At 41.2% G+C, this 24,377-nt stretch overlaps 1 protein-coding gene across 4 annotated transcripts in view; it reads left to right on the top strand.

Annotated features, from left to right (window-relative positions):
- LOC308463626 (protein FAM169B-like) overlaps window positions 1–24,377 on the top strand; it is a 61,872-nt gene that overhangs the window by 7,084 nt on the left and 30,411 nt on the right. For 3 of the 4 annotated variants that reach the window (XR_013979633.1, XM_080982204.1, XM_080982203.1), the window contains exons 2-4: window positions 8,755–8,888; window positions 13,976–14,075; window positions 19,107–19,192. Coding sequence is in view for 3 of the 4 variants with exons in the window: in XM_080982204.1 (XP_080838330.1) it covers window positions 8,755–8,888; window positions 13,976–14,075; window positions 19,107–19,192 (320 nt within the window). In the remaining variant the exon portion in view is untranslated. The remainder of the gene's footprint in view (window positions 1–8,754; window positions 8,889–13,975; window positions 14,076–19,106; window positions 19,193–24,377) is intronic. The other variant, XM_080982205.1, reaches the window with a different exon arrangement.

Here is a 24,377-nt window from a genome sequence, read left to right as displayed (position 1 = left end):
TTCCCCCTCTTTCTGCAGTTCCTTAAATTTATTATTTTATATTTTCTGCATATTCCAAATTAACTTTACTCATTTATTCTATTCATCTACCTTATAAAACTGCAGGTTGTTACAATAATCCTGCCAATGGTCTTATATGTTTACAGTTTATTTGTAAATATTCAATAAACCATTTCCATTCTTTTATAAAAAGTTTGTTATCTTGATTTCTTATTTTTCCAGTAAGTTTTGCCATTTCTGCATATTCCATAAGTTTTTGTACATTCTTCTTTTGCTGGGGCTTCTTCTTTCCATTTTTGGGCAACTAACATTCTTTCCGCTGTAGTCACATAAATGAATAAATTTCTATACAGTTTGGATCGTTCCATCCCTATAATTTCCCAAATGAAAGCTTCTGTTTTTTTAAAAAAAATGTTATTTTAAACATCTTTTCATTAAATATATCATTTCCCAGTAAGCTTTAACCTTACTACAAGACCACCACATATGATAAAAAGAACCTTCTTTTTCTTTACATTTCCAGTACTTATTTGATTTTGATTTATACATTTTATACATTTTTGCCAATTTCCTCGGTGTTAAGTAGGTACTATCGATGTGACATTTTCAAATAATTTCCTCTTAAACCATAGCATGTTGTAAGTTTTATATCCATATTCCACAATCATTCCCATGCTTCCATATCTATATTATGACCAATATCTATTGCCCAATGTATCATTGAGGATTTTAGTTGCTCATCCTTTGTCTCCCATCCAATAATATCTTATAAATTTTAGATAACACTTTTTCATTACATTGCAGCAGATCTCTCTCCAGTTGTGATATTTGTTCCCCAAACCCTCGTATCCTATCTTTATTAAATACTTAGTTCAAATGATGATATTGCATCCATGTTGTTAATTTTCCTGATAATGCCTTAAATTATTTCAATTGATGCTCTCCTCCCTTGTTTTAATAAATCTCTATAAGTTGTCCACCCTTCTATCATATTCTTTACCACTATAGCTTCCAACAGTGAGAGCCAAAGTGGTGTTTTTGCCTCTAATAATTTTTTTGTATTTATCACATACTCTATACCATTTTTTTCTAATTATATGATTTGTAAATCCTTTATGTACTTTCACCTTTTGATACCATAAATAAGCGTGCCAACCTAAAATATTATTATGGCCTTCTAAGTCTAAAATATGTGAATTCTCCAATGTCATCCATTCCTTCAACCAACAAAGACAAGGTGCTCCATAATATAATCTCATTTTTTGTTTTTAATTCCAGATTTTTAAAAACTTACCACATTAGTATTACATCAGATTTGTAATTCTTTAGCAAGCAAGCAGATTTATAAAATTTATCAATCCAGATATTTTCTTCTATGTGATACAACAATCTCCTACCACATAGAATAGAGTGGCTGGGGAAAGCCAGCCAGATGGGTGGGGTATAAATAAATTATTATTATTATTATTATCATTATCATTATTGAATTTTTTGATTGTGTGAGATAGGTGTGTAGTTTTTAAACATAATATAGCTACAAAAAACTGTTTGAATTGGAAGTAAGGGATTTTAAATATTCAAATACTAGTAAAATCTACAATGCTGGATAAATTCCAGGTTAACTTTAAACTCCAGAAAACATCTGTCTGTTTATTACACACCATATTTTTTGCAGAAGATGAATAATAATTTGCATGAAATGCTATATTTCCTAACAGCAAATCTTATCAACAACAAAATCTCATGGGCCAGTAATTTGCTAAAAAGTTCAGGAGTCTCCTTCATTGGTTCTTTATTAGAGGAGTCTCTTTGATAATACTTTGTAATATGTGACAAGTGGGTTCTGCAACAAAATATTGAAAAATCCACTATTCCAGCCAGTCAGCCTTAGCATACTACATAAGACTGCATTTCATTCCCCCTTCCACTCAGTTTTCCACTTCAGGCTGCCCGTTCCTCAATAGTTAGCATTCTGATTTTTATACTTCTGCAAACCTACATTAACTCCTTCAGCCTTCCTAAACATGCTTGATTGAACCAGTAAAGGCTTTACTCGGGGACAGGCATGATCTCTATTTGAAAGTGGGTAATTATATCATTGATGTACCCAGTGTGGAAATAATTTGATTATTCATCACTTTAACAGCACTGATGTCAGCTGTAGGTTGATATAGTAACTGAAGGTTATGAAGGTCAGGAGGGAGTTTAGAGTGGCTGGAACCTCATCTCTCAATGACAACACAAGGAACATGGGATTCTTATTACAAATAAATCCTTTAAAATGCCATGTGAGTCATAAGTGGGTAACTGGCAGAAGATTAGTAGGAGTACCATCCATCATACTAAAAAGTGGCAGGTGTCCCCTTTTCACCGCAAATCTTGCCTCTTTTTTGATTGCTTTGGGATTCTTTCCAAAATCTCTCTTTTGGGTCATTGCCCAAAGGGGGCAGGATTTAACAGTGAAAAGGGGGCAGGGCACCTGTCACTATTCAGTTTGATGGGTTGTAGTCTTACCAGTTTACCTATCATAAGGATGAGTTGCCCTCTTTGTTTCCCACATCTGCCACTACACTAGGAGAATTTGAAGGTTTTCTTAAAGGCCCTTTCATTTGGAGATTTGGTAGCTTCTACGACTTGAAATTCCACTAAGAACAGCTTTAAGCAAATAAAATTAAGTTTGTGCAATAACCTATGGTCAGTTCTTGACAGAGATCTGGCTTGCTTGCAGAGGTTTGGAACAGAAGATTGGTTAAAATACATATAGGACAGCTTGATGGCCTTTTTATTGAACTTGCAGGATTTTACATAAAAGCATTGTGTTTTTCCTGTTGTACTGTAGAGGCAAAATTCTTTTGGTTATGGAATAATAATATTTCCTGCTGGCTTCAGGCTGTGCTGAATCAGTAATGAGGTGATCTAGGCCTGTGGGTTTGAATGACCATAATTTTAGTTCAAGACAGTAAATAACTATTCTACAGTTAATCAGAACTGTGGTTTTATAGTGGGATTTACATGATGCAGTGATTAAGCAATCATGTCAACATATGCCATTTCCATCCATCTTAAATCTCAAGCAAAGTGAGTTTGGAGGCCACCGTAATTAACTCTAGTATGTGTCCTATTTCACAAAATTTCTTGCAGTTTGATTGGCAGTTTGAATACAAGTCGAATCTAAAATCAAAGTTGTGATTGGTCCCCCCCCCAGGTGACTATCTTTGGAAAGCAAATTTGTTTATCTGCAAAATTTTTATGGCATGCTAAGCATTGTTATGCCAACAATTTTCTTTTTTCCTTTCTTTTAAAAAATACTGTTTTTATTTATTTTCATGGTACAGAAGGTAAATATTGAGAAAACAATTGTTACAACAGTAAACAACAAGTAACTTGTCCTGATAAAATTACAGACTTTTATCATGCTATGTGTTAAAGTTTCATTCGATAACTCTAAAAGATCACACCACATTTTCCCATGAGTGCTGGGTGGATTCCTGCCACAGCCTGAACTATGTACAGTTGCCACATGCTATAAAAGGAATATGAATAGCATTTGCCCTTTGCTGCTTTCACCTGGCATAGTCTGTTATATCAAGAATCATTGTTCAGCCCATCACTGGTTTTTCAACATCTGGCTATCCATACAAGCAGCAGTCAATAGAAAGGCTAAAGATGTCATCTTTAGGATAATCACGAGCAGACAGGATCCTAAGTGCAAGTGGTGCTATTGCAGGGGACATTTCAATTGTTTTGTTGTATATCAAGCTTATTTATTTGAAAACAGCATTCCAGAAGGGTTTGATGATGTCACAACACCACCACATATGGAAATATGTACCTTTGACTGCGCATCCCCTCCAACAATTTTCTGAGCCATCATTTCCTCCTTTAAAATCTAATGCAAGTGAAATATATGCTATTGAGTTGTCATTCAGTCATTCAGTTCAATCAAATTAAAATGGGATACCTTTTAAACAGTGTAACCCTATGCATGTCTATTCAGAAGTAAGTTCAATTGAGTTTGGTGGTGCTTACTTACAGATAAGCAAGTATAGAATTACAGCCTTAGTTTTGTTTCCTAAATATAAGTCAAGCATGCTATATCAGTTCTCAATTAATTTAGGGCAGTGAATTTTTTTCTAGATAACCAATTTTATTGTCCAATTTTAGGCAGATCTGTGGCAGATGCTTAGGATGCTCTGCAGGTGGATAGATACAGTAAGTAAAAAATGTCCTTTTGTACTGGAAGGTGGAAGGTATTGTAAAGTATTGTAGAATAAAGGATATTTTAAAAAAACTTATGAATCTTCTTCCAACTTCTGTCATGAAGATGTGATTTCCTGTATCTAAAAGCCTAAGTTTGCAGTTGTTAAAATCAGTTAAACAAGTCCAGAAATAAGTCATCTGAAAAAGGAAATTGGCTGATTGCTTTTAAGATCTCTGTGCTAATTTTAATTGAAGAAAGGACACATTTTTGGGTGCCTTAGATACGGAGCTCTTTCTCTCTTCCTTTCTGAAACTAGTATTTTCATGATTAACAGAAGATTCCTAGACAGGGATATAAACTATGTATGTTATTTCCTTTAGATTCAACAGAAATATTTTACTTTTGGTGTGAATGTAGCTAATTACCACATGTAAAAGACCTGAGGCGGCAACCTGCTGGTTTGAGACCTTTGTTGACATTGTTGCTGTAGAATCAGCCTATGTGATGTCATGACCTTGTTTACCAGCTTGGGTTATTTAAGATGGCAGTCCCTCTCAGCTCTGCAGAAATGCAACGGCTAGAATGTCTGGAATCTCTCAAATGCAAGAGGCCTCTTTTTCTAAATATACCCTCTGGATGGTTGCACTGTATCTTTTCTGCGGTTGCAGAGAACCCCTCATATTTTATTACTCTCATTTCCCCCCTTTGTTGGTGACGGTCATATAAGTTTGTTCTGTTTTAAATAGATTCAAACTGGTTTATTGTAGCTTTTCTGGCTCAATATTCTCTTAACACGTAGCTGTGGATGAATAGCTGTTTTAAATGTAATCCAGCAATTTAAATTGGCTACAAAGTTCTCCTTGGAATTTTGGAATCTCCAGTTACAGAGCTGTTGAAAGAGACACTCCATAACCCAGGCAGTTGCAGAAAACAGTATCTAAGTAGAAAAAGGAAATTGGCAAATTTTATCCCACCCCCAACTTTTGGATTTTTTTTTACTTCTCTCTCATCACTCTGTGAGACAACAGCAAGAGTTGTTTTGTCATGTATAAAAACACTTTGGCCTTATGGAAACAGAATATTTATGAGATCTGCTTTTGCAGTTCAAAATATTTTAGAAAGAAGAGTGGCACGTGTCTGTATCTCATCTTACATTTTGAGAAACAGACATGCTGAAGAAGTTGAACGGCAAATGCAGTGCCATCTTGCCTACTGAAAAGTTAAATACCCAGATTTGAAAGTAAATTAAACTTATGACACTATATTTTCTGCTGGGTTAAACAGAACATGAATAACATTATTGCTGATAATGCCAAGGTTGCAGGTTTGATTCCTGTATGGGACAGCTGCATATTCCTTCATTTCAGGGAGTTGAACTAGATGATCCTCAGGGTCGCTACCAACTCTACAATTCTGTGATTCTATACTATGATTCTATACTGCCTAGTATGTTGGGTGCAAGAATATTTAGCTAAAGATTTTGCCCTGTGATATTTCTGTGCTTTTTGTATTTCTATATATTGATCATCATCACACAAGTTCACATGAACCACTATGAAGAATACTAAGAGATTTTGAAAGGTTAAGAGATTTATGTTGCCAGCATGTTTACAGGAGGGACAAACAAAATGCTGTATCCATAATTCAGGCATTACTGGGATAGAATACAGGGTGCTTTTCAGCTTCATAGATGGAATGCCACACATTTTGCTGTTTATGGAACACATACCCAGAACTTAAATCTGTGCATAAAAACTTTAAAAATAAGATTGGTATTAATCCTGCAAAGCATTCCTCTATTTAAAAATATCTTATTAGCGCATTAAATAATAATGATGTCTCATTTTGTTCCTAATGTGGAGTGGATCCCCTTTGCCTAATATGGTTGTTTGACATACTTCTAGGAGGGCCGGTGTACCTCTCTTATATCCCCTCACCCACCCCACGGTTTCTTTAGTACAAAGTGCTGACTTATGCTTTGCAGTGGAAATTAACCGCTGTTGTATTGCTCAGTTTGTGATTACTCTAGTATGCTATACTCCAGTATGCTTGCGCTCATAGTCTCAAACACAGACGTTGTTAATATGGCCTGCCTTATTTTGAGGTTCACTACCCACCATTCTATGGGACACAGGTGGTGCTGTGGTCTAAACCACTGAGCCTAGGGCTTGCCAATCAGAAGGTCAGTGGTTCGAATCCCCATGACGGGGTGAGCTCCCGTTGTTCGGTCCCAGCTCCTGCCAACCTAGCAGTTCAAAAGCACGTCAAAGTGCAAGTAGATAAATAGGTACTGCTCCAGCAGGAAGGTAAATGGCATTTCCGTGCGCTGCTCTGGTTTTGCCAGAAGCAGCTTAGTCATGCTGGCCACATGACCTGGAAAAACTGTCTGCAGACAAACGTCAGCTCCCTAGGCCAGTAAAGTGAGATGAGCGTCACAACCCCAGAGTCGTTCGCGACAGGACTTAACGGTCAGGGGTCCTTTTGTTGTTGTTTAGTCGTTTAGTCATGTCCAACTCTTCGTGACCCCATGGACCAGAGCACGCCAGGCACTCCTGTCTTCCACTGCCTCCTGCAGTTTGGTCAAACTCATGTTGGTAGCTTTGAGAACACTGTCCAGCCATCTCGTCCTCTGTCATCCCCTTCTCCTTGTGCCCTCAATCTTTCCCAACATCAGGGTCTCTTCCAGGGAGTCTTCTCTTCTCATGAGGTAGCCAAAGTATTGGAGCCTCAGCTTCACGATCTATCCTTCCAGTGAGCACTCAGGGCTGATTTCCTTCAGAATGGATAGGTTGGATCTTCTTGCAGTCCATGGGACTCTCAAGAGTCTCGTCCAGCGCCATAATTCAAAAGCATCAATTCTTCGGCGATCAGCCTTCTTTATGGTCCAGCTCTCACTTCCATACATCACTACTGGGAAAACCATAGCTTTAACTATACAGGGGTCCTTTAACTTTACCTTTTACCCACCATTCTGGCTAATATTCCTAGGAAATATTAGGCCTTAAGAAGGTAGCTTGAGAAGGCCAGGAAGTAATTTTGAAGCCTATCCTGCTGAATGGCATTTTGTAGTGGCAGGAAAATGGGTGTAAAGGTGACCCAATAACCCTCTTAGATAAAGTTTTCACTCAGAACAGTTGGGAACAGAGCAGTTTTGGGGCGGCAGGTTGGGGGAGGCTTTAACACTTGCCCCTGCTCTCACTGCCTAAATCTCTCCTCCACCTGACTTCTCCACTAATCTTTAACAGATCTGGTAAATTAGTTAAATAGATATAAAATATATATTCCATTTCTTGCAAAAACATTTACTTTGTTTAGAAAATGTCCATAATCAAAGACTTTGAATGTACGATAGTGGACAAATTATTTAATGTGCAATGTATCTCAGTTGCAAGGTTGAAAATTTTAAAAACCAAAGGGATTTTAGTCAGTGGAGCACGTTTGAAGGAAATAGCTCTCAGGTTTGTTTTGCCAATTTGGAAATTCTCAATTCTTTGCTTATGCAGAAATCTAAGAAGAGACCATTTTGAGCTAGTTGTTATTGCTGTGGTTTTGTTATAACATAAGAAATTAGGTATATACATTTCTCTACCTTTCCTTGAAAATGTTATAGTTACTTTGTGGTTCTGGCTACTGTGAAGGAGCAAAATTGTTCCTGTAGTTTTGCTGCTGCTTTATATACTCTCATTATATATACTTTCGTATACATTCTCATTTTAGGCCCTCCTATGTGAGACAGAATGAGTGATCCTACAAAAAGTTGTACACCATTGTGGTCAAAGTTTGAGTTTGGAGAGAAGTAGGGCTGTTGCTCAATTAAACAAAAATATTCAGTATTTTTTTTTAAAAAAACCATTCTGTAGCAAAATATACTTTCTTTTGTTATTTTAAATATAATTATTAATCATCCTATATAGTTCTCTGAGTGAAATGCGTATTTTATGAAGCATGTGTGTGTATATAGCAGACATTCTCTTAGAACAGGGGTGGTCATTCTGTGGCCCTCCAGATGTTGCTGAATTGCAGCTCCTGTTGGCCTTAGCAAATGTGGCCATTGCCCTGGGATGATTGGAGTTGTAGCTCAGCAACAATTGGAGAACCAAACATTCCCCACACCTGCTCCAGGTGTTGTTGGACTCCAGCTCCCATCAGGCCAAGCATGCATAGCGAATGGTGAGGGATGATGGGAGATGGAGTCCATCAGTGGCCACAGTTCCCCATCCATGAGTAAGAAAATGAAATAATATATTTTAGGATAGCACATGGCATCTGAAATTTTTATAACTACTTGTGTTAAAGTTCATTTTAGTTTTTAATCTATTAATCGAACCACTTAATTTATTAAGTGTTGCAATCCTAGTGAGAAGTAGCATATTTAATAGTAAATCACCACAGCACTGCTTAAAAATATTCTTATTATTGCATAGAGTGTGAAGAACTTCATTGTATTTTCTTCATAAGGCAATGGTGCTACCCGGCAGCACAGTTTGACACTCATGTTGTGTTTGACGAGTACACATAAACAGGCCAATATTTAACATTCTCCTTTCACCTAGATCATCTTTATCCAGTGGATATTAAAGGTGAAAATCCCGAGGCTCTGGAAGAAGAAGCTCATTCATATTATACAAAGATTTTAGAGGAGCCATCATCTGCTGTTGAGTTTTTATCTATTCCAGGAAGAGGGAAAGTAAGTGTAGTTTACTTCTTCTTTCTAGAAAGTAGCAAAATGAAATCACCCTTGCCCAGAATTCTTTGTAATGATGACTTGGCTAGTCCTATGGAGTTAAAAATCACTACATGTTTCAAGCCAAACTATGACTTTTTAGTTTCTTGATGAGAGTGAAAGAGTCTCTAAAGCAGAAGTGGGCAAAATGCAACTTAATAACTTAAATTCATACGGGCTGAAATTAAAAACAAGCAAAAACTACTTGCTAGGCCAGGCAAAGGCCATTATTGGCCATATCCATTTAGAGTTATGGTAAAGTATTTCTCCAGTGCAGAATCTTGAGCTTGAAATGAAGCAAATAGAATTTATTTACCCTGTTGATCAGGAAGGGACGGAAGCCCAGTTTTCCAATATGTAAATCAGTTCAGATCAATCCAGAGTTGTGTAATTGCCTGCCAGTTGTAGGTGTTAGTGTTGTCCATGCCTGTTTTCCTTGCCTTTTAAAGAGGGCTTTGAAACATGAGCCCATTGGTTTGCCTACAATAGCTTACTTGACTTAATCCCACCTCAGCAACTGGTTCCCTGAAGCAGTTGCTTGGGCTTCAGCACCCTGTCAAGTCTTATCCCACAAACTGTAGTAACGGCCACCAACTTGGATGGCTTTGAAAGAGTATTCATGGAGGATGAAGCTTATCAGTGGTGTAGTGGGAATAGACTACACCGAACAGGAGTCAGTTGATTTCTTCAGAGTACAGCAGCTGGCTGGAGAGAAATGCTGAAACATAGGGCTCATCCACATTTCTGCTTTCCCCACTCCTTTCCTCCAGGGATATATTGCTTTTTACTGCTGAAATGAAGCAAACATCTGTTGGGTTTTCTGCAGCTTGACGTTTGCTCCGATTCAGTGGTAAGGAGCGGGTTTTCAATGGGAAAGCAGCAGACCTGTGCTTTCTAGGCATGGGACAAGCGTGGACAAGCCCATAGTTGCTGCCATTACTAAAATCAAGAGTATTTTTACAGTATTCAGTACAGCTGAATAAGCAATTTCAGCTGAAACAGCTCCCAGGATACATTTGGCAAGAAGGAGCAGGAGATATAAGCTTCTTGACACACAGCTTCTTACAAGGTTGCGTTCTGACTTGGCAACAATTCCTTTTTCTCATGCTTGGCTAACTTTTCTCACACAATTCACCTTCCTCAGAGGCTACTAGCTACAATGGCTATCCTCTACCTATGCATGGGAGACAGTATGCCTCTGGAGACCAGTTGCTGAGAATTGCATTTGGGGACAGTGCTATTGCACTGATGTCCTGCTTAAGAGCCTCCTTTAAAGATCTGTTTGGTGAAAGCAGGATGCTGGAGTAGATCAGCCTTTGACCAGATCCTGTAAGGCTCTTCTTATGTTACTATGGCTCATTCAAGCTCATGTCCTGCTGCCCTGCCTCAGCTGTGGTTTTGCAAAGTGGCAGCAGCAGGGAGCAAGAACAGCACGGACAATTCCCTGGTGAGCTTTGGGCTGAATGTAGTAACCCATTTCTGCATGGGTGGTGGAACCATTGGGTCATTCCTCTCTCGGAGAATGATGGAATCTTTCCACTAGACATGGCTGGTGCTCCTGTTGGTGCTCTTTTCTCACTGTGGAATGGTGAGATTGAGCTGGTGACACATTCACTCCCAAGTCCCCTCACCATCACTGTGGAGCACGTATATCACCTTGGTATTCCAGTGACCTACCTGCAGTGAAACAGTTGCACTGCTTGCCTGTTCGTTTCCAGGCCCAATGCAAGGTGCTCATATTAGTGTTTTAAGCCTTGAACAACTCAGGAGACAAATCCCTCAAAGGATGTCTTCTTCCCTACTCACCACCTTAGGTTCTAAGGTTGGCAGAAGGAGCCAGGAGCCCCCTTGGTAGTTCCTCCACCCTCAGAAGCTGGCATGGTGGTCGCCCAGGAGACGGCCTTCTCTGTGGTGACCCCTTAGCTGTGGAACTCCATCCCCGCATAGGTGTGTCCGGCACCTTCATTATACAGCTTCCAGAGAATGCTGAAAACACACCTCTTTATGCTGGCTTTTGATATTTGTAGTGTATATTTTTAGGGCCCAGCTTATTTTTGTGATTGTCAGTTGTTTTAAACTGTTTTCAGTATTGCGTTTTAATATTGTAACCCACCTGGGACCTTAGGGTGAAGGGCGGGTCAATAACAACAACAACAATTTCAGTTTCCCAAAATGCCCCTGACAGCATCAGTTTGTGGAATTGTGGTAAATTGAAATGGCCACTTCCAGGGACTTTGCAAAGACTAGGCATTTCAATCCTGGAGCCAGCGTTGCTCAGATCATGGGTTTCTGTTTCATCCGGCTACAACTGACTTGATTGGTGTGTCCAAGGGTACTTTTGATTTCTGCTACTCAGACAGGACCTGTCCATGCTGTATAGGAAGCCTCTTATGAAACTGAGGGGGCTTTCCAGTGCGGTATTTGTTATGACATGGGGATGAATGTATCTACTGTTCAATTAAAAATGTCAACAATCCCACTGCGTGCAAAGAAACGCTTGGGTGTGTGACTGAAGTACCTCATTGGATTCTGGCTGCAGATTTTATTTCCCCATAATCCTGATCTGGGAGGACATTAACACTGTAGATTGAAAGTTGTTATTGCATGATCTGCAACTGCTTGGATACAGTTGATTTGCTTTCAGTGCCAGAGGGTGTTTTTATTCTAACAATTGTGTTTTCTAATGTGCATTGGGTTGTCATGGAAAGTTTGAACAAAAAGGGTTGATGCAGACGAGATAAAATGCTTAGAGATTAAGTCTGCAATGCAGGCTGTTCCCAGCTGGAAGGAAATGGGATGTTTAAGTCTTTCTCCCATCCCTCAATCCTTCTGGCATCCTTTCACCATGTCACTGCTTCACAGCACAAGACAAGTGGGTGGGGGAGGCTTCCATAAAGGCATTTATTTATTGAGCTGGAGCAACTAAAAAAGCCAACTGAAACCATGGCTTCATGCAGTTTTGGAACATGGTTTGTAGTCATTTCCATGGGTGAGTGGAGAAACCTGTGTACCTAAGGTGAGTTTTTATTTAGCCTGAGAGGAAAGGATGCCTGGCATAATAAAACATTCTTTCAATGCCCTCTGGCGTCTCAAGAAAGGAACTGCTTCCAAAGCTAAATAAAACACAAGGCGGGGTGGGAGGGAGGGAGGGAGAGAGAGACACACACAAAAGGGTTCAGGCTGTTGTTCTGTCCTTAGCTCAACCTGTCGTGCCTGGATGCAGAGTTAGCATCCCATCTGGTGCTCAGTTGGGGAGAGGGGGAAGGGGGACTGAGGAGCTTAGCACGCTAAGTGATGCTGCATCCTTACAAAAGCGAGGCACAATAGGGTGAGCTAAGGATGCCGTCTTGGCTGTGATTTATAAGTATGCTGGTTTCTGTGGTTTATAATCAGAACCTAAATGTTATTTTAATTTTCTGCTGCATTTGGGGGGTGGAGTGAAAACAGACCTCTCAGGAACATCTTCCCTTTGTTTCTTTCAGCCCTGTCCCCCATCCCAGTTATAACAAACACTTGGATTTGGCAGTTTGCTAATCAAGTTCTGTGATGAAAAATCAAAATGTTCCCAATTTCTGTGGCAAAGAAAACTGGGTATTTGGCTTAATGTTGTGGTAGAAGAGGATTACACTGAGATGATGTTCAGTCCAAGCATGAGATGAGATTCTTGTAATTAAACACCCCCTTTCCCCTCATTTCTACCACCTCACCAGTTTGGGCCTGGGTATTGCCCTCACTGTTTTGAATTTGTTGTTCGTTTTTAATTAAACTCAAGTATCTTTGCTTAAGCCAGTTTTAAACTTTCATACATTCTTTGAAAAAAAAAAAGTGAAATAAACAAATTGGTTGAAATATACTCAGAGTCGAGAGTGGATTTCATGCTCTTTATTCAGCTCATAGTGGTAAGGAGGGAATGGAAGTCCCCTCAAAGTATCTGCTTATATACATTATTTACACAATGGGCTGCACGTGATTGGCTAATTCCGGAATTCTCCTGTAGGCCAATCAGGTTGTGGATTCACTTCTATCTGGAGCTGGATTGGTGGCTCCTGCTGACCAATCATACTGCTGCATTGTTCTAGGACCAATCAGACTGCTGCATTCTGAATCCTATTGTTCTAGGACCAATCAGACTGCTGCATTATGGATCCTATTGTTCTAGGACCAATCAGACTGCTGCAGTTTGGATCCTATTCAACTCAGTACATAACATTGGTAATGGCTTTTATCTAAAGGAGAGTAGGTACGTCTATTCTGGATTATTCAGAGAGTCGAACTGAATTGATCATATAATTACTTGAGGTGTGTGTGGTGTTGTGTTTTTTTTTGGGGGGGGGGGGTCAGTTCCAACACCCAGAATGCCAACTTGTATTTGTTTGGGCAACCACCTTAAAATCACAGGATACTTCTTTCATACATGATTAGGAATTTCTCCCTGCCCCACAAAAAGTGACACAGAGTGTTACAAAGTGGGGCAGCCTAATCTTACTGATTACTTTATAAATGCTATGATCCATTTATAGATACCATTATTATGCAGTGGTAATAATTTTATAGTGTTCTAAGGTGTTCTAAGCCGATAAGACACTTAGGCTTGATTCAGAACTGACAGGAAACCATTGTTTTCTATTTGTTTATTTTACTACAGTATTTATTTACCTTTCTATATTTGTTTACCAATAACAAATGTTTTCTGGCCAGCAATTATTTACTTTGACAATGCTTGTGTTCATGTGCTTCTCCATCTTTCCAGAATGAGGGAAGGAAGTTTAAAGCTTCTGTTTGTGGTTTGAAAGGAAACTGCAGGCTCTTTTATGTAAAAATACAGGAAACTGGTATGTCTAAACCACAGTTAACAAACCAAAATTTGAAACTGGATTGATCCTGGTTTGTTATAACAATTATGTGCTTGTGTAGTTTTGGAACCTCAATGCCATTTCCCATAGACAGATCCCAAGTTTATACAGTTGGACTTTTGCTATTAATTAAAAACAGTAACTGCAGTCCTACTTTTTGTTGCAGATTATGAATGCAAATAACTGCTTTGATTACAGGTTAAACTTGAGGCTCCATTGATGCACTTCCTTCCTCTGTATAAAGAAGACAGCAAACATAAGCTTCTGGTTTTAATTGATCCACAAGATAAGAACACAGGTGAGTGGCTTACCCTATTCCTTCAGTTTGCAGCATGGCTCACAGAATGATCTGAAGGCATATGATATGATTCAGCTGCTGAAGCTAAGGCAGTCTAGCCATGAAAAGGGTCTGGATGGGAGGCCATGTGAAAGTTGTATGTAAACTGCTCTGACCTTCTTGGACGAAGAGTGGAATAGAAATGTCACTACTACTATTGCTAACAAATACATTATTCATTTATTTGATTTCTTACCGACCCTTTATCATAATGTCCTCGGGCAGGTTTCAACAATAAAATACACAGTTATTCTTATGCCTTATCCTGAAATCAGGCCATTGAACCATCTAGCTCAATATTGCCTACAATGATTGGCAGTGGCTCTCCGTGGTTTCAGGCCGGAGTCTTTCTCAGCCCTACCTGGAGCTGCCAGGAATTTGGAACCTTCATGCAAAAGTATGGAGAAATTGGGAGAAAAGGTAGTAGTGTCTTTCCCAGGTTCTTGCTGGTACTGCAGATCCAATGTCAGTGGGCAGGTGAGCAGTGTTACTTTATGCTACTGTTTAAATGAACACTGAAACAAATATTTTTCAGATATTTGAAACGTGGCAAATGCATTTTAGCAATGTGTTTCTATTTAAACTGAAACTTGGGTGTTGGCAGTGGGTCTATAACGTATGCACTCTCATAAATATTCATGAGCTTTGTGGAATTGCTGTACGAATTCTTACTTAAATATTACCAGTATACCATTTTTAACTTCCCTCCCACTACAAATGCTCTGAAGAACTTTTTGTCTGCAAATATTTGTGTTCTGCAAAAACACACACAAACCAGCACAGGAGAATATTTCCCTCTCTGTTTTATCTTCCTATTTTATGCCTATATTTGAATTTTAATCCATGACCCAATTTAAAAACATGATCTTACTTCATTACTAAACTCTTCCACAGTTTCTCTCAATTGTCTACTGATTTGCCATTATTTGAGATTTGCTAACTGAGCCACATTGAGAACCAAAGTTACAGCCTTCCACCAAATATTTTATTATCACTGTTTCTAGACACCTTGTGATTGAGATCTCCCTTAAGCCTGCTTTAATAGGATTGCAGGATGGTAATGGTTTGTGATAAGGTATAAATGGGAACAAAAGAACAAACTGTTTCCTGACATCAGTCTGTAGTAATGGAGAAGAGTAAACTTATAAATGAGTTTTGGACTCAAAATGTTCTCCTTGTACTTCTGTGGTACACTGTGTGCCATAATACCTTCACACTGAATTACAAAACTAGGTGTAAAAGTTTGCAGTCCATGCAATAGGTAAGAAGTTTATCTTTCCCACTTCAGTTTTTGAAGGCACTGCAGTTAAGTTTGCAATAGGAAAATAAAGGGTAGGAAGACTTCCACCAGTGGAAACTATGGCCTTCTGCCTCTCCTAGGGTCTGTGAAAAACTAAAGCCCTGTTGGGGAGCCTCCCACTATGCTGTCTTCTCCCCATGCTCCACCTGTTGGACATGGGTGGTGACTAGACTAGGACATGTCAACCATGTCCTGAGCTGTGTTCTAGACCCTTAGATGTCTTATGACCTATGTGTCATGCATGTCCTTTACAACTGCTCCCCCTGCCCTAAATCAGACCATCCCACCACATCTTGCCACAACATACCCAAGATTCTGAATGTGCATTTATTAATTTTATTATTTCTTTCTTTAGAAAGATTTATAAACCATTTAACCCCAAAGCTCACTAAGCAGTGTACATAATAAAATGGCAGGTAAGATCAGTGCTATTTTTCTCGAAAAAGAAGTGCTGGAACTCACCATGAATGCCTATTGTAATGGCAAAGGCGCCAGAACTGAGTTCCTGTGAGTTCCAGCTGGAAAAAAGCCCTGGGTAAAATAAAAAACCGATTAAAAAACAAATAGGCATAAAATAATTATCAAGGTCCAGTATACCTGAAGGAGCCTCTCCACCTCCATTGTTCTGCCCAGACACTGAGGTCCAGCGCCGAGGGCCTTCTGGTGGTTCCCTCGCTGCAAGAAGCCAAGTTACAGGGAACCAGGCAGAGGGCCTTCTTGGTAGTGGCACCTGCTCTGGGGAATGCCCTTCCACCAGATGTCAAAGAGAAAAATAACTACCAAACCTTTAGAAGACATCTGAAGGCAGCCCTGTTTAGGGAAGCTTTTAATATTTAATAGGGTATTGTATTTTAGTGTTTTATTGGAAGCTGCCCAGAGTGGCTGGGGAAACCCAGCCAGATGGGCGAGGTATAAATAATAAATTATTATTATTATATAAAACACATATAATTTTTTTGAAAACAAATATAAGTAACTAAATTATATGTCTGGGTAGGCTTGCTGAAATGAAAGAAAGTTGTCACCAGTCTTCTAAAACAATGGAGTGAAGGTCCTGCCTATTGTCAATGCACAAGCAGGTCCAAAGCATTTGAGGCCCTTCCTTATCTCTTCTCTGTGTTTTTTGTGTCGGTGTTGATATGCCCTTCTCCATAACGAGGGTCACAAAGGTGTTGTAAGACTTCTTTGCATTCAAAATGGACTAAATGGAACTTGAGGGGGCTGAAGTGAGCTAAGGGAACTTAAATGGGGACTTAGGTTGGCTAAGTGGGGACTTAAGTGGGCTAAAGGAACTTAAGTTGGCTAGATGGGAACATAAGTGCACTTAGGGAAAATCTGTTTATTATATTATTATACTATATTAATAGTGGAGGCTCGTCCATTGGGGCAAATGTGGCACTGCCCCACCAACCACACTGTGTCCTTAGTCAGCTCCCACCTGCCTGCCTTCTTACAGCCAGTCCAGTGGATGACATTGGCTATCCTCTTCCTTCTCCTCCTCCTCTGCATTCTCAGTGTTGCCTTTGCGGACCTCAACAGGCAGCAGGAGGAGGAGGGTGGAGACAAAGCCAGACCTAGTCGACTCTGCCTGTCATTGGCCTCCTTGCCTTCTGCCACAGCAGTCCCAATGGGTACCAGCCACCACTTTAAATTAATGGTGAATATACCTTCATATGGGATATGGAGAAGCCTTTCCCTCTCCTTCCGCAAAGAGATCTGTACAGGCAAAGTAATCCAAGCAATATGATGTGACAGTTGCTATGTCAGCTTTACTGGACTACTTCCCCTCTGTTCCTTTAAATTATTGAATAGCACAGGAAATGTGCCATAAAAAAGTCAAGTCGTTTCCATGTATTTTGCATAGAGTTTCTTTAGGCAGAGCCAAAATCTGCTTGCTATTAAATCGACACAGCTCTCATTGACGTTGGACTCCTTTTGTCCCATTTGTCTGGTGCTTGTTCACAATTGCTAATTGCCTATTTCTTGGCTAGTGTGGGAAGATGGAGTTCTGGAGCAGTACCCAGTGCACTCATTCTATTAGTACAAGTATTAATGCTTGGGCAATGGTATTTTCATGCCCACCCTCTGTGTAAACCCCATGCCCTCTCTGAATCTGCTCCAGAGGCTTGGGGAAGAACCTAGAACAGATTTAGGCAATGCACAGGGAGTGGAGAAGATAAAGTTCTGTTGAGCAAGCATATATCCTTGCGCTATCAGAACGAGTGATGTAGAGCTACAATTGGATACAACCTTTTGTGGGCTGCTCATGCTTCATAAAGAAAACACATGAAAACCCTCTGCAAGGGAGTGTGAAATATGTAATGAAATGGGCCTAGTTGTAATTATGCATCTGCAGCTTCCCCTTTTCCCTTTCTTTCACAGCTTGCATGTAAACACATTTTGGTGCATGCTTTAATAATTTATTCAAATTATAAGTTAACTAACTGATTGCACTTACCCTTCAAGCTCACTTGGGAGCTAGTGCAGAGAAACCAGCCTTATATATGTGCATTAGAACATTTGTACAGTCTCGGGGCTAACATAGGCAATTGATGACATTCCTGTTAAAGCTTTTTGTGGTTTGAAATGCACCACTTCTTCCATTTCACTTACTGGTACATAAATTCTGCCCTCCACCATTAAATGTTGTATAGCTTCTGTTCCCTGGTGTGTTTTATCTCACTCAGTAATGTAGATCTTCCCTTGATGCACACAACTGTATTTTTCTTTCTGGAAGTATTCTTTGATTGAAGTGACAGTTAAGAACAAAAAAACATTGCTTGCGTTGTTTCCCTGTTGTCTTCTGTACTCATTTCAAGGTGTTGGAGATGACTTTTAAGTAGCAATGGATGGTCTATGACAATTTTGCCTGTGTTCACCTATAAGTTTATTTGGCCTCTTTCTGAGTTAAGGTGGGTGTTTTAAAAAATCTGAACAAAACTTTACATTGAAACATGTATTGTATTTAAATGTGTAATCTATTTTAGGCATTTCTAAAAATGTATGTGCTTTGGGATGAGAGCTTCATCTCAAAATTTGGAAAAACACAGAATATTGACATTTGCCTGGTGCTTGCAAAAGGCCTGCCTGGTCACCCTGCCATTGTAGGTTGTAAATACCCAGTCTGCGTGGCTATTGGCTTATGATGTATTGCAATACATTGGTTTTCTTGGTATTGTGTTTTATTGTTGTGAGCTGCCCTTGGATTATTGATGGAAGAGTGTTATAAAATGTTTTAAATAAATAGAAAAAAGCCCATGTCTATACTGCATGACTGGTGTGACCCATTGTAAAGAGACTTGAAAGAGGGTCTTCCCTGTGGTGATAAATACTTTGGGAGGTTCTTTTGCCTTCCTTGGTGATTATTTTCCATTGTCAACAGGAACACATCTATTTCCAGTGGCATTTGGGGGGAGGAATGCCAACCTAGGTATGGTTAATTCTATGTCTGCTGCTGAATTGGTTCTATAGTTGCTGCTGTGATTTCCTTTTGTTATTTATATTGATTTGAATTCTTTCATCTGTATACTGCCCTGGGATCCTACAATACAAAGGGTGGTTTGATGAATAGTTGATAATGGAAATAACTGACAACAGCAAGAGGAAGACAGCACAGCTGAAACCCTGTATGAGCTCTTGGTATCATGGTGGCAACCATTTCAATGAAACGTCTTCATTTCATTCTTTTTTAGTATTAGCAATTTATTTGCATAGTTCCTGGTGGCTTATTGAAGATGTAATGAAAACAGCTGATCATTCCCGGGAGGGGCTGAAACAGGTAGGTATTTACTTAAAAACCTTTATATCTGTCAGCAAGATGTTCTCAGTTGATTGTGTGCTGGCTTTTTTAAATAGGGTAGTGATGCTTAGTGCCCCCACTTGATACAGTATGGAATGGATTATACGAAACATTAATCTATACATGACTTGATTTCCTTAATATCTAGCTTTTCAGAGAAATTGGAATATTTTGGAATGGTGTGGAGTAGTAGCAGGAACAGACCAAAACTCTTGCCTCTGAAAACTCTCCTGAAGGCATAACATTTTTGAGTTTTCATCACATGCTGGTGGTACCTTGATGCTAGAACTGTCAACCATTTATGGAATTGTTTGTTGATAAGCACATTTCTGATTAATTAAACCCTATTAAAGCATTCCAAGAACACAGGAGGGAGTAAAATGTAGCGGGACTTGGCATGCTAGTCCCATCCCTAGTGTGGCAGTTCCTGCCAACTCCACCCTCAGCCTTCCTACTAAGTGTGGGAAGGTTAGGGGTGGAGGGGACAGACATGGGGGCAGAACTGGCACACATGCCACCCCATACTTTTAGTTCACATACATTCTTTGAAGGTGGTTATAAAAGGTAAAGGGACACCGTTAGGTCCAGTCATGGATAATAATAATAATAATAATAATAATAATAATAATAATAATAAATTTTATTTATATCCTGCCCTCCCGAGCCGAAGCTGGGCTCAGGGCGGCCAACAACACTAAAATAGTGCAACATTATAAAAACATTATAAAAATTAATTAAAATCAAAATTGATGGCAGCCATAAACTAAAGTTATGTATCATCTGCCCGATAACAAATGTTGGAAATGTAAAGAAATTGAAGGTACATTTTTTCACCTTTGGTGGACGTGCCCAAAGATTAAGGCTTTCTGGGAAATGATATATAATGAATTAAAAAAGGTATTTAAGTATACCTTCCCTAAGAAACCAGAGGCCTTTCTCCTGGGCATAGTCGGCCAAATGGTGTTAAAGAAGGATAGAACTTTCTTTATGTATGCAACAACAGCAGCAAGAATACTCATCGCAAAGTATTGGAAGACACAAGAACTTCCCACGCTGGAGGAATGGCAGATGAAACTTATGGACTATATGGAACTGGCGGAAATGACTGGTAGAATCCGTGACCAGGGAGAAGAGTCGGTGGAGGAAGATTGGAAGAAATTCAAAGACTATCTTCAGAAACATTGCAAAATTAAAGAATGTTAGAGTGATGTTGGACTGAAAATAAGCGGTTTCCAGCTGTATAGGTTAAAGTTAATGATAGATTAAGATTAAAGATTAGGATTAAAGATGTTTAAGGAAATGGAAATTTGACATAAGAGGTAAAATTTTAATGTTATATTACATTAAGATCAAGATTAGGTTTAAAGAAGTTGAAGTTATATATTATATTAAAATTAAAGATTGGGATTAAAAAAGTGGAAAAGAAATTGCTGGATAAACAATTTGGATTGGAATACAAAAGAGGGAGGTATGAGGAAGTCCAGAAAATAAGTAAATTTAAAAACGGAAATGGAAAAGAGATATTGTTTTTAATTGTTATGTTTCTTTTTATTGTTGATTCTTGCTTTTCGTGTTTCTTTTTATTTCTTTTTATTTTTTTATTTTTTTGAGATTTGTATTGTGTATTTGTGTATCTTTTTTATGTTTTTCTTTTTTTTTTGTTCAATTTTTGATTGGAACCTTAATAAAAATTATTTAAAAAAAAAAAAAGTTATGTAAAGATTGCCAAAGGAGGGAGTTAGGCTGCGCCCTGAACAAAGGCCTGGTGGAACAGCTCTGTCTTGCAGGCCCTGCGGAAAGATGTCAAGTCCTGCAGGGCCCTTGTCTCTTGTGACAGAGCGTTCCACCAGGTTGGAGCCGCAGCCGAAAAAGCCCTGGCTCTAGTTGAGGCCAGCCTAACCTCTCTGTGGCCTGGGACCTTATTTGAAGACCGTAAGTTCCTCTGTGGGGCATACCAGGAGAGGCGGTCCTGTAGGTACGAGGGTCCTAGGCCGTATTAGGCTTTGAAGGTTAAAACCAGCACCTTAAACCTGATCCTGTACTCCACCGGGAGCCAGTGCAGCTGGTATAGCACCGGATGAATGTGATCTCGCAGCAAAGACCCCGTAAGGAGTCTCGCTGCGGCATTCTGCACCCGCTGGAGTTTCTGGGTCAGTCTCAAGGGCAGCCCCACGTAGAGCGAGTTACAATAATCCAGTCTGGAGGTGACCGTCGCATGGATCACAGTGGCTAGGTCAGGGCAAGAGAGGTAAGGAGCCAACTGCTTAGCTTGGCGGAGATGAAAAAATGCCGCCTTTGTTATAGCTGCAATCTGCGCCTCCATGGAGAGGGAGGTATCGAAGATTACACCCAAACTCTTAACGGACAGTGCTGGCACTAATTGCACCCCCGCAAGAGGTGGGAGTTGCCCCCTCAATCCCATATCGTCCCGTCCCAGCCAGAGGACCTCTGTCTTCGAAGGATTTAACTTCAACCGGCTCGCACGTAACCATCCAGCCACAGCTTCCAAGCATCTGATCAGTGTGTCTGAGGCCGAGTCAGGATGGCCATCCATCAACAGATAGAGTTGGGTGTCATCAGCATACTGATGGCAGCCCAGCCCAAAACTCCGGACAAGCTGGGCGAGGGGGCGCATAAAGATGTTAAAAAGCATCGGGGAGAGTATCGCACCCTGGGGCACTCCACAATCCAAGGAGTGGCGGGATGACAATTCCCCCCCAAGCGCCACCCTCTGTCCCCGGCCAGAGAGAAACGAGCGCAACCATTGAAGGACTGTGCCCTGGATCCCCACGTCGGCAAGGCGGTGGTCTAGGAGTTCGTGATCGACCATGTCGAAGGCTGCTGACAGGTCTAGAAGAATCAGCAGCCCCGACCCGCTTCGATCCAGCTGCCTGCGGAGATCATCTGTTAGGGCGACCAGAGCCGTCCTGGTCCCATGACCAGCGCGGAAGCCGGACTGGAATGGATCCAGAGCCGATGTTTCATCCAGAAACCTAACAAGCTGTTCAGCAACCGCTCTCTCAATCATCTTACCCAGGAATGGAAGATTCGAAACCGGGCGGTAATTGGATATATCTAAGGGATCTAATGATGTTTTCTTTAAAAGCGGGTGCACCACTGCCTCCTTCAGTTCCCCTGGGAATGTCCCGGTGCCAAGGGACAAATTGATGATATCCCCCAGGGGGGCCCGCACCTCGTCTGGACACGCTCTAATCAGCCAGGACGGGCACGGGTCGAGAGGACAAGTGGTGGGCTTTCCAGCTCGGAGGAGTCTGCCCACATCGGCTGGGGATATCCGGTCAAAGTGGTCCAATACTGGATTCGAGGACAGTCGAGGGGCCTCCAGTTCCTTTATTGTATCCAAATTGGCAGGGAGGTCATGGCGGAGCAACAGGACCTTCTTCGCAAAAAAGCTCGCAAATGCCTCACAGCTGTGTGTCAAATTGTTATTTAAATTTGGCTGTCCTTTGAGGGAGATTAAAGACCGAATTATACTAAATAACTGCGCCGGGCGAGAGCTAGCGGATGCAATGGAGGCCAAGAAGTAGGACTTCTTAGTGGCCTTCACTGCCATCTCATAGGTTTTCATAAAAGCCCTATAAGATGTTCTTGAGGCTCCGTCACGGGCACCCCGCCATACTCACTCTAGCCGTCTGAGGTCCCGCTTCATTTTCCGGAGCTCCTTGGTAAACCAGGGAGCCCGGTTTCTGCGGGGTCGCAGAGGGCGCTTAGGTGCAATCTCATTGATGGCTGCCAGGAGCTGGGTATTCCAGCCCTCCACAAGCTCAGTCAATGAGTCGCCAGGGGGAGAAAGGTCCTGCAAGGCTTGATGGAATCTATCAGGGTCCATCAGCCTCTGCGGGCGAGCCCAAATCGGCTCGCCACCTAAGCAGGGTGGGGGTGGAACGTCAATCCTGGCTTTCAGAGCATAGTGATCAGACCATGGCACCTTCATCGAAGGAAACATGATCACATCTATACCGACGCCAAAGATCAAATCCAGCGTGTGGCCTGCTTGATGTGTGGGGCCCGAAACAAACTGGGAGAGCCCTAGTGTCGCCATGGAAGACACCAGGTCCAGAGCCTGTGAGGAGGGAGTGGCATCAGCATGGATGTTGAAGTCCCCCAATACCAATAGGTTAGGGAACTCCAATGCCCAGCCGGCCACCGCCTCCAGCAGGCCTGACAGGGTGGCTGCTGGTGCGCTAGGTGGCCGGTACACGAGCCAGACAGCCAAGCTCACCTCGGAGCCCCACATTCAATGCCGGGGATCGATGGCGATGGTAGAGCCCTGAAAGAACAATCTTCCTGGATTAATAAATGCCACCCCTCCCCCCCCGGCCCACAGTCCGCGACTGGTGGAGGACGGAGAAACCCGGAGGCACCATCTCTCGTAACAGTATCCCCTTCGCGCACCCAGGTCTCCGTCACACAAGCCAGGTCGACCCCCTGCGAGATGAAGAAATCTCGCAGGGTGGCGGTTTTGTTGCCTATAGACCTGGCATTGCACAACACCAGTGACGGAGGTGAGTAATCCTTGCTCACCCTACCCTCGTCTCTCGGGATGGGGCGCAGATTGGAAGGGGTACGAGCATATCCGTATCTCAATCCCCTTCGCCTATGACATCTGCCCCCACTGCCATACCTCCCTCGCCCCTCCACAGTAGGAATCCCAAGCCTCATACTCGCCTCCATTTACAAAATATAAAAGCAAACAAACAAAAAACAATTACACCAAAACAAAACCAATCCCCACCCCACTCAACAACCATCCCACCCCAAACCAAAATAAAACAAAACAAAATAAAAATACATGGATAAAAACCACCGTTTATGGTGGTACAACAAAGTAAAAAGTAAAAACACTTTTAGAACACTTTAAAATATATAAAAACATTTTAAACATTTGCTGCAGCAGCACCAGTGTCCTTAAAGTTGTGGCGGTGGTGAGTGTGGGCCCCGCCCCCTGGCCTGGTGAAGTGGGCTTGCAGGGGGAAGAGCCCTCCCCACAAACTCACGGCGAAGCGGCAGCAGCAATGTCCCGAGGCCTCCTTGGAGCCTTATATGCTGAGGTGGAGTATGGGGCCCGTCCCCAGGCCCAAGATGGAGAATGGGCTTGCAGGGGGAAGAGCCCTCCCCACAAACTCATGGCAGAGCGGCCGTG

Source organism: Podarcis pityusensis (genome assembly GCF_964106645.2).
Source record: "Podarcis pityusensis genome assembly, chromosome: 14".
NCBI lineage: Eukaryota > Metazoa > Chordata > Lepidosauria > Squamata > Lacertidae > Podarcis > Podarcis pityusensis.
The sequence above is the reverse complement of the archived record's forward strand: the minus strand, read 5'-3'. Positions and strand labels throughout refer to the sequence as shown.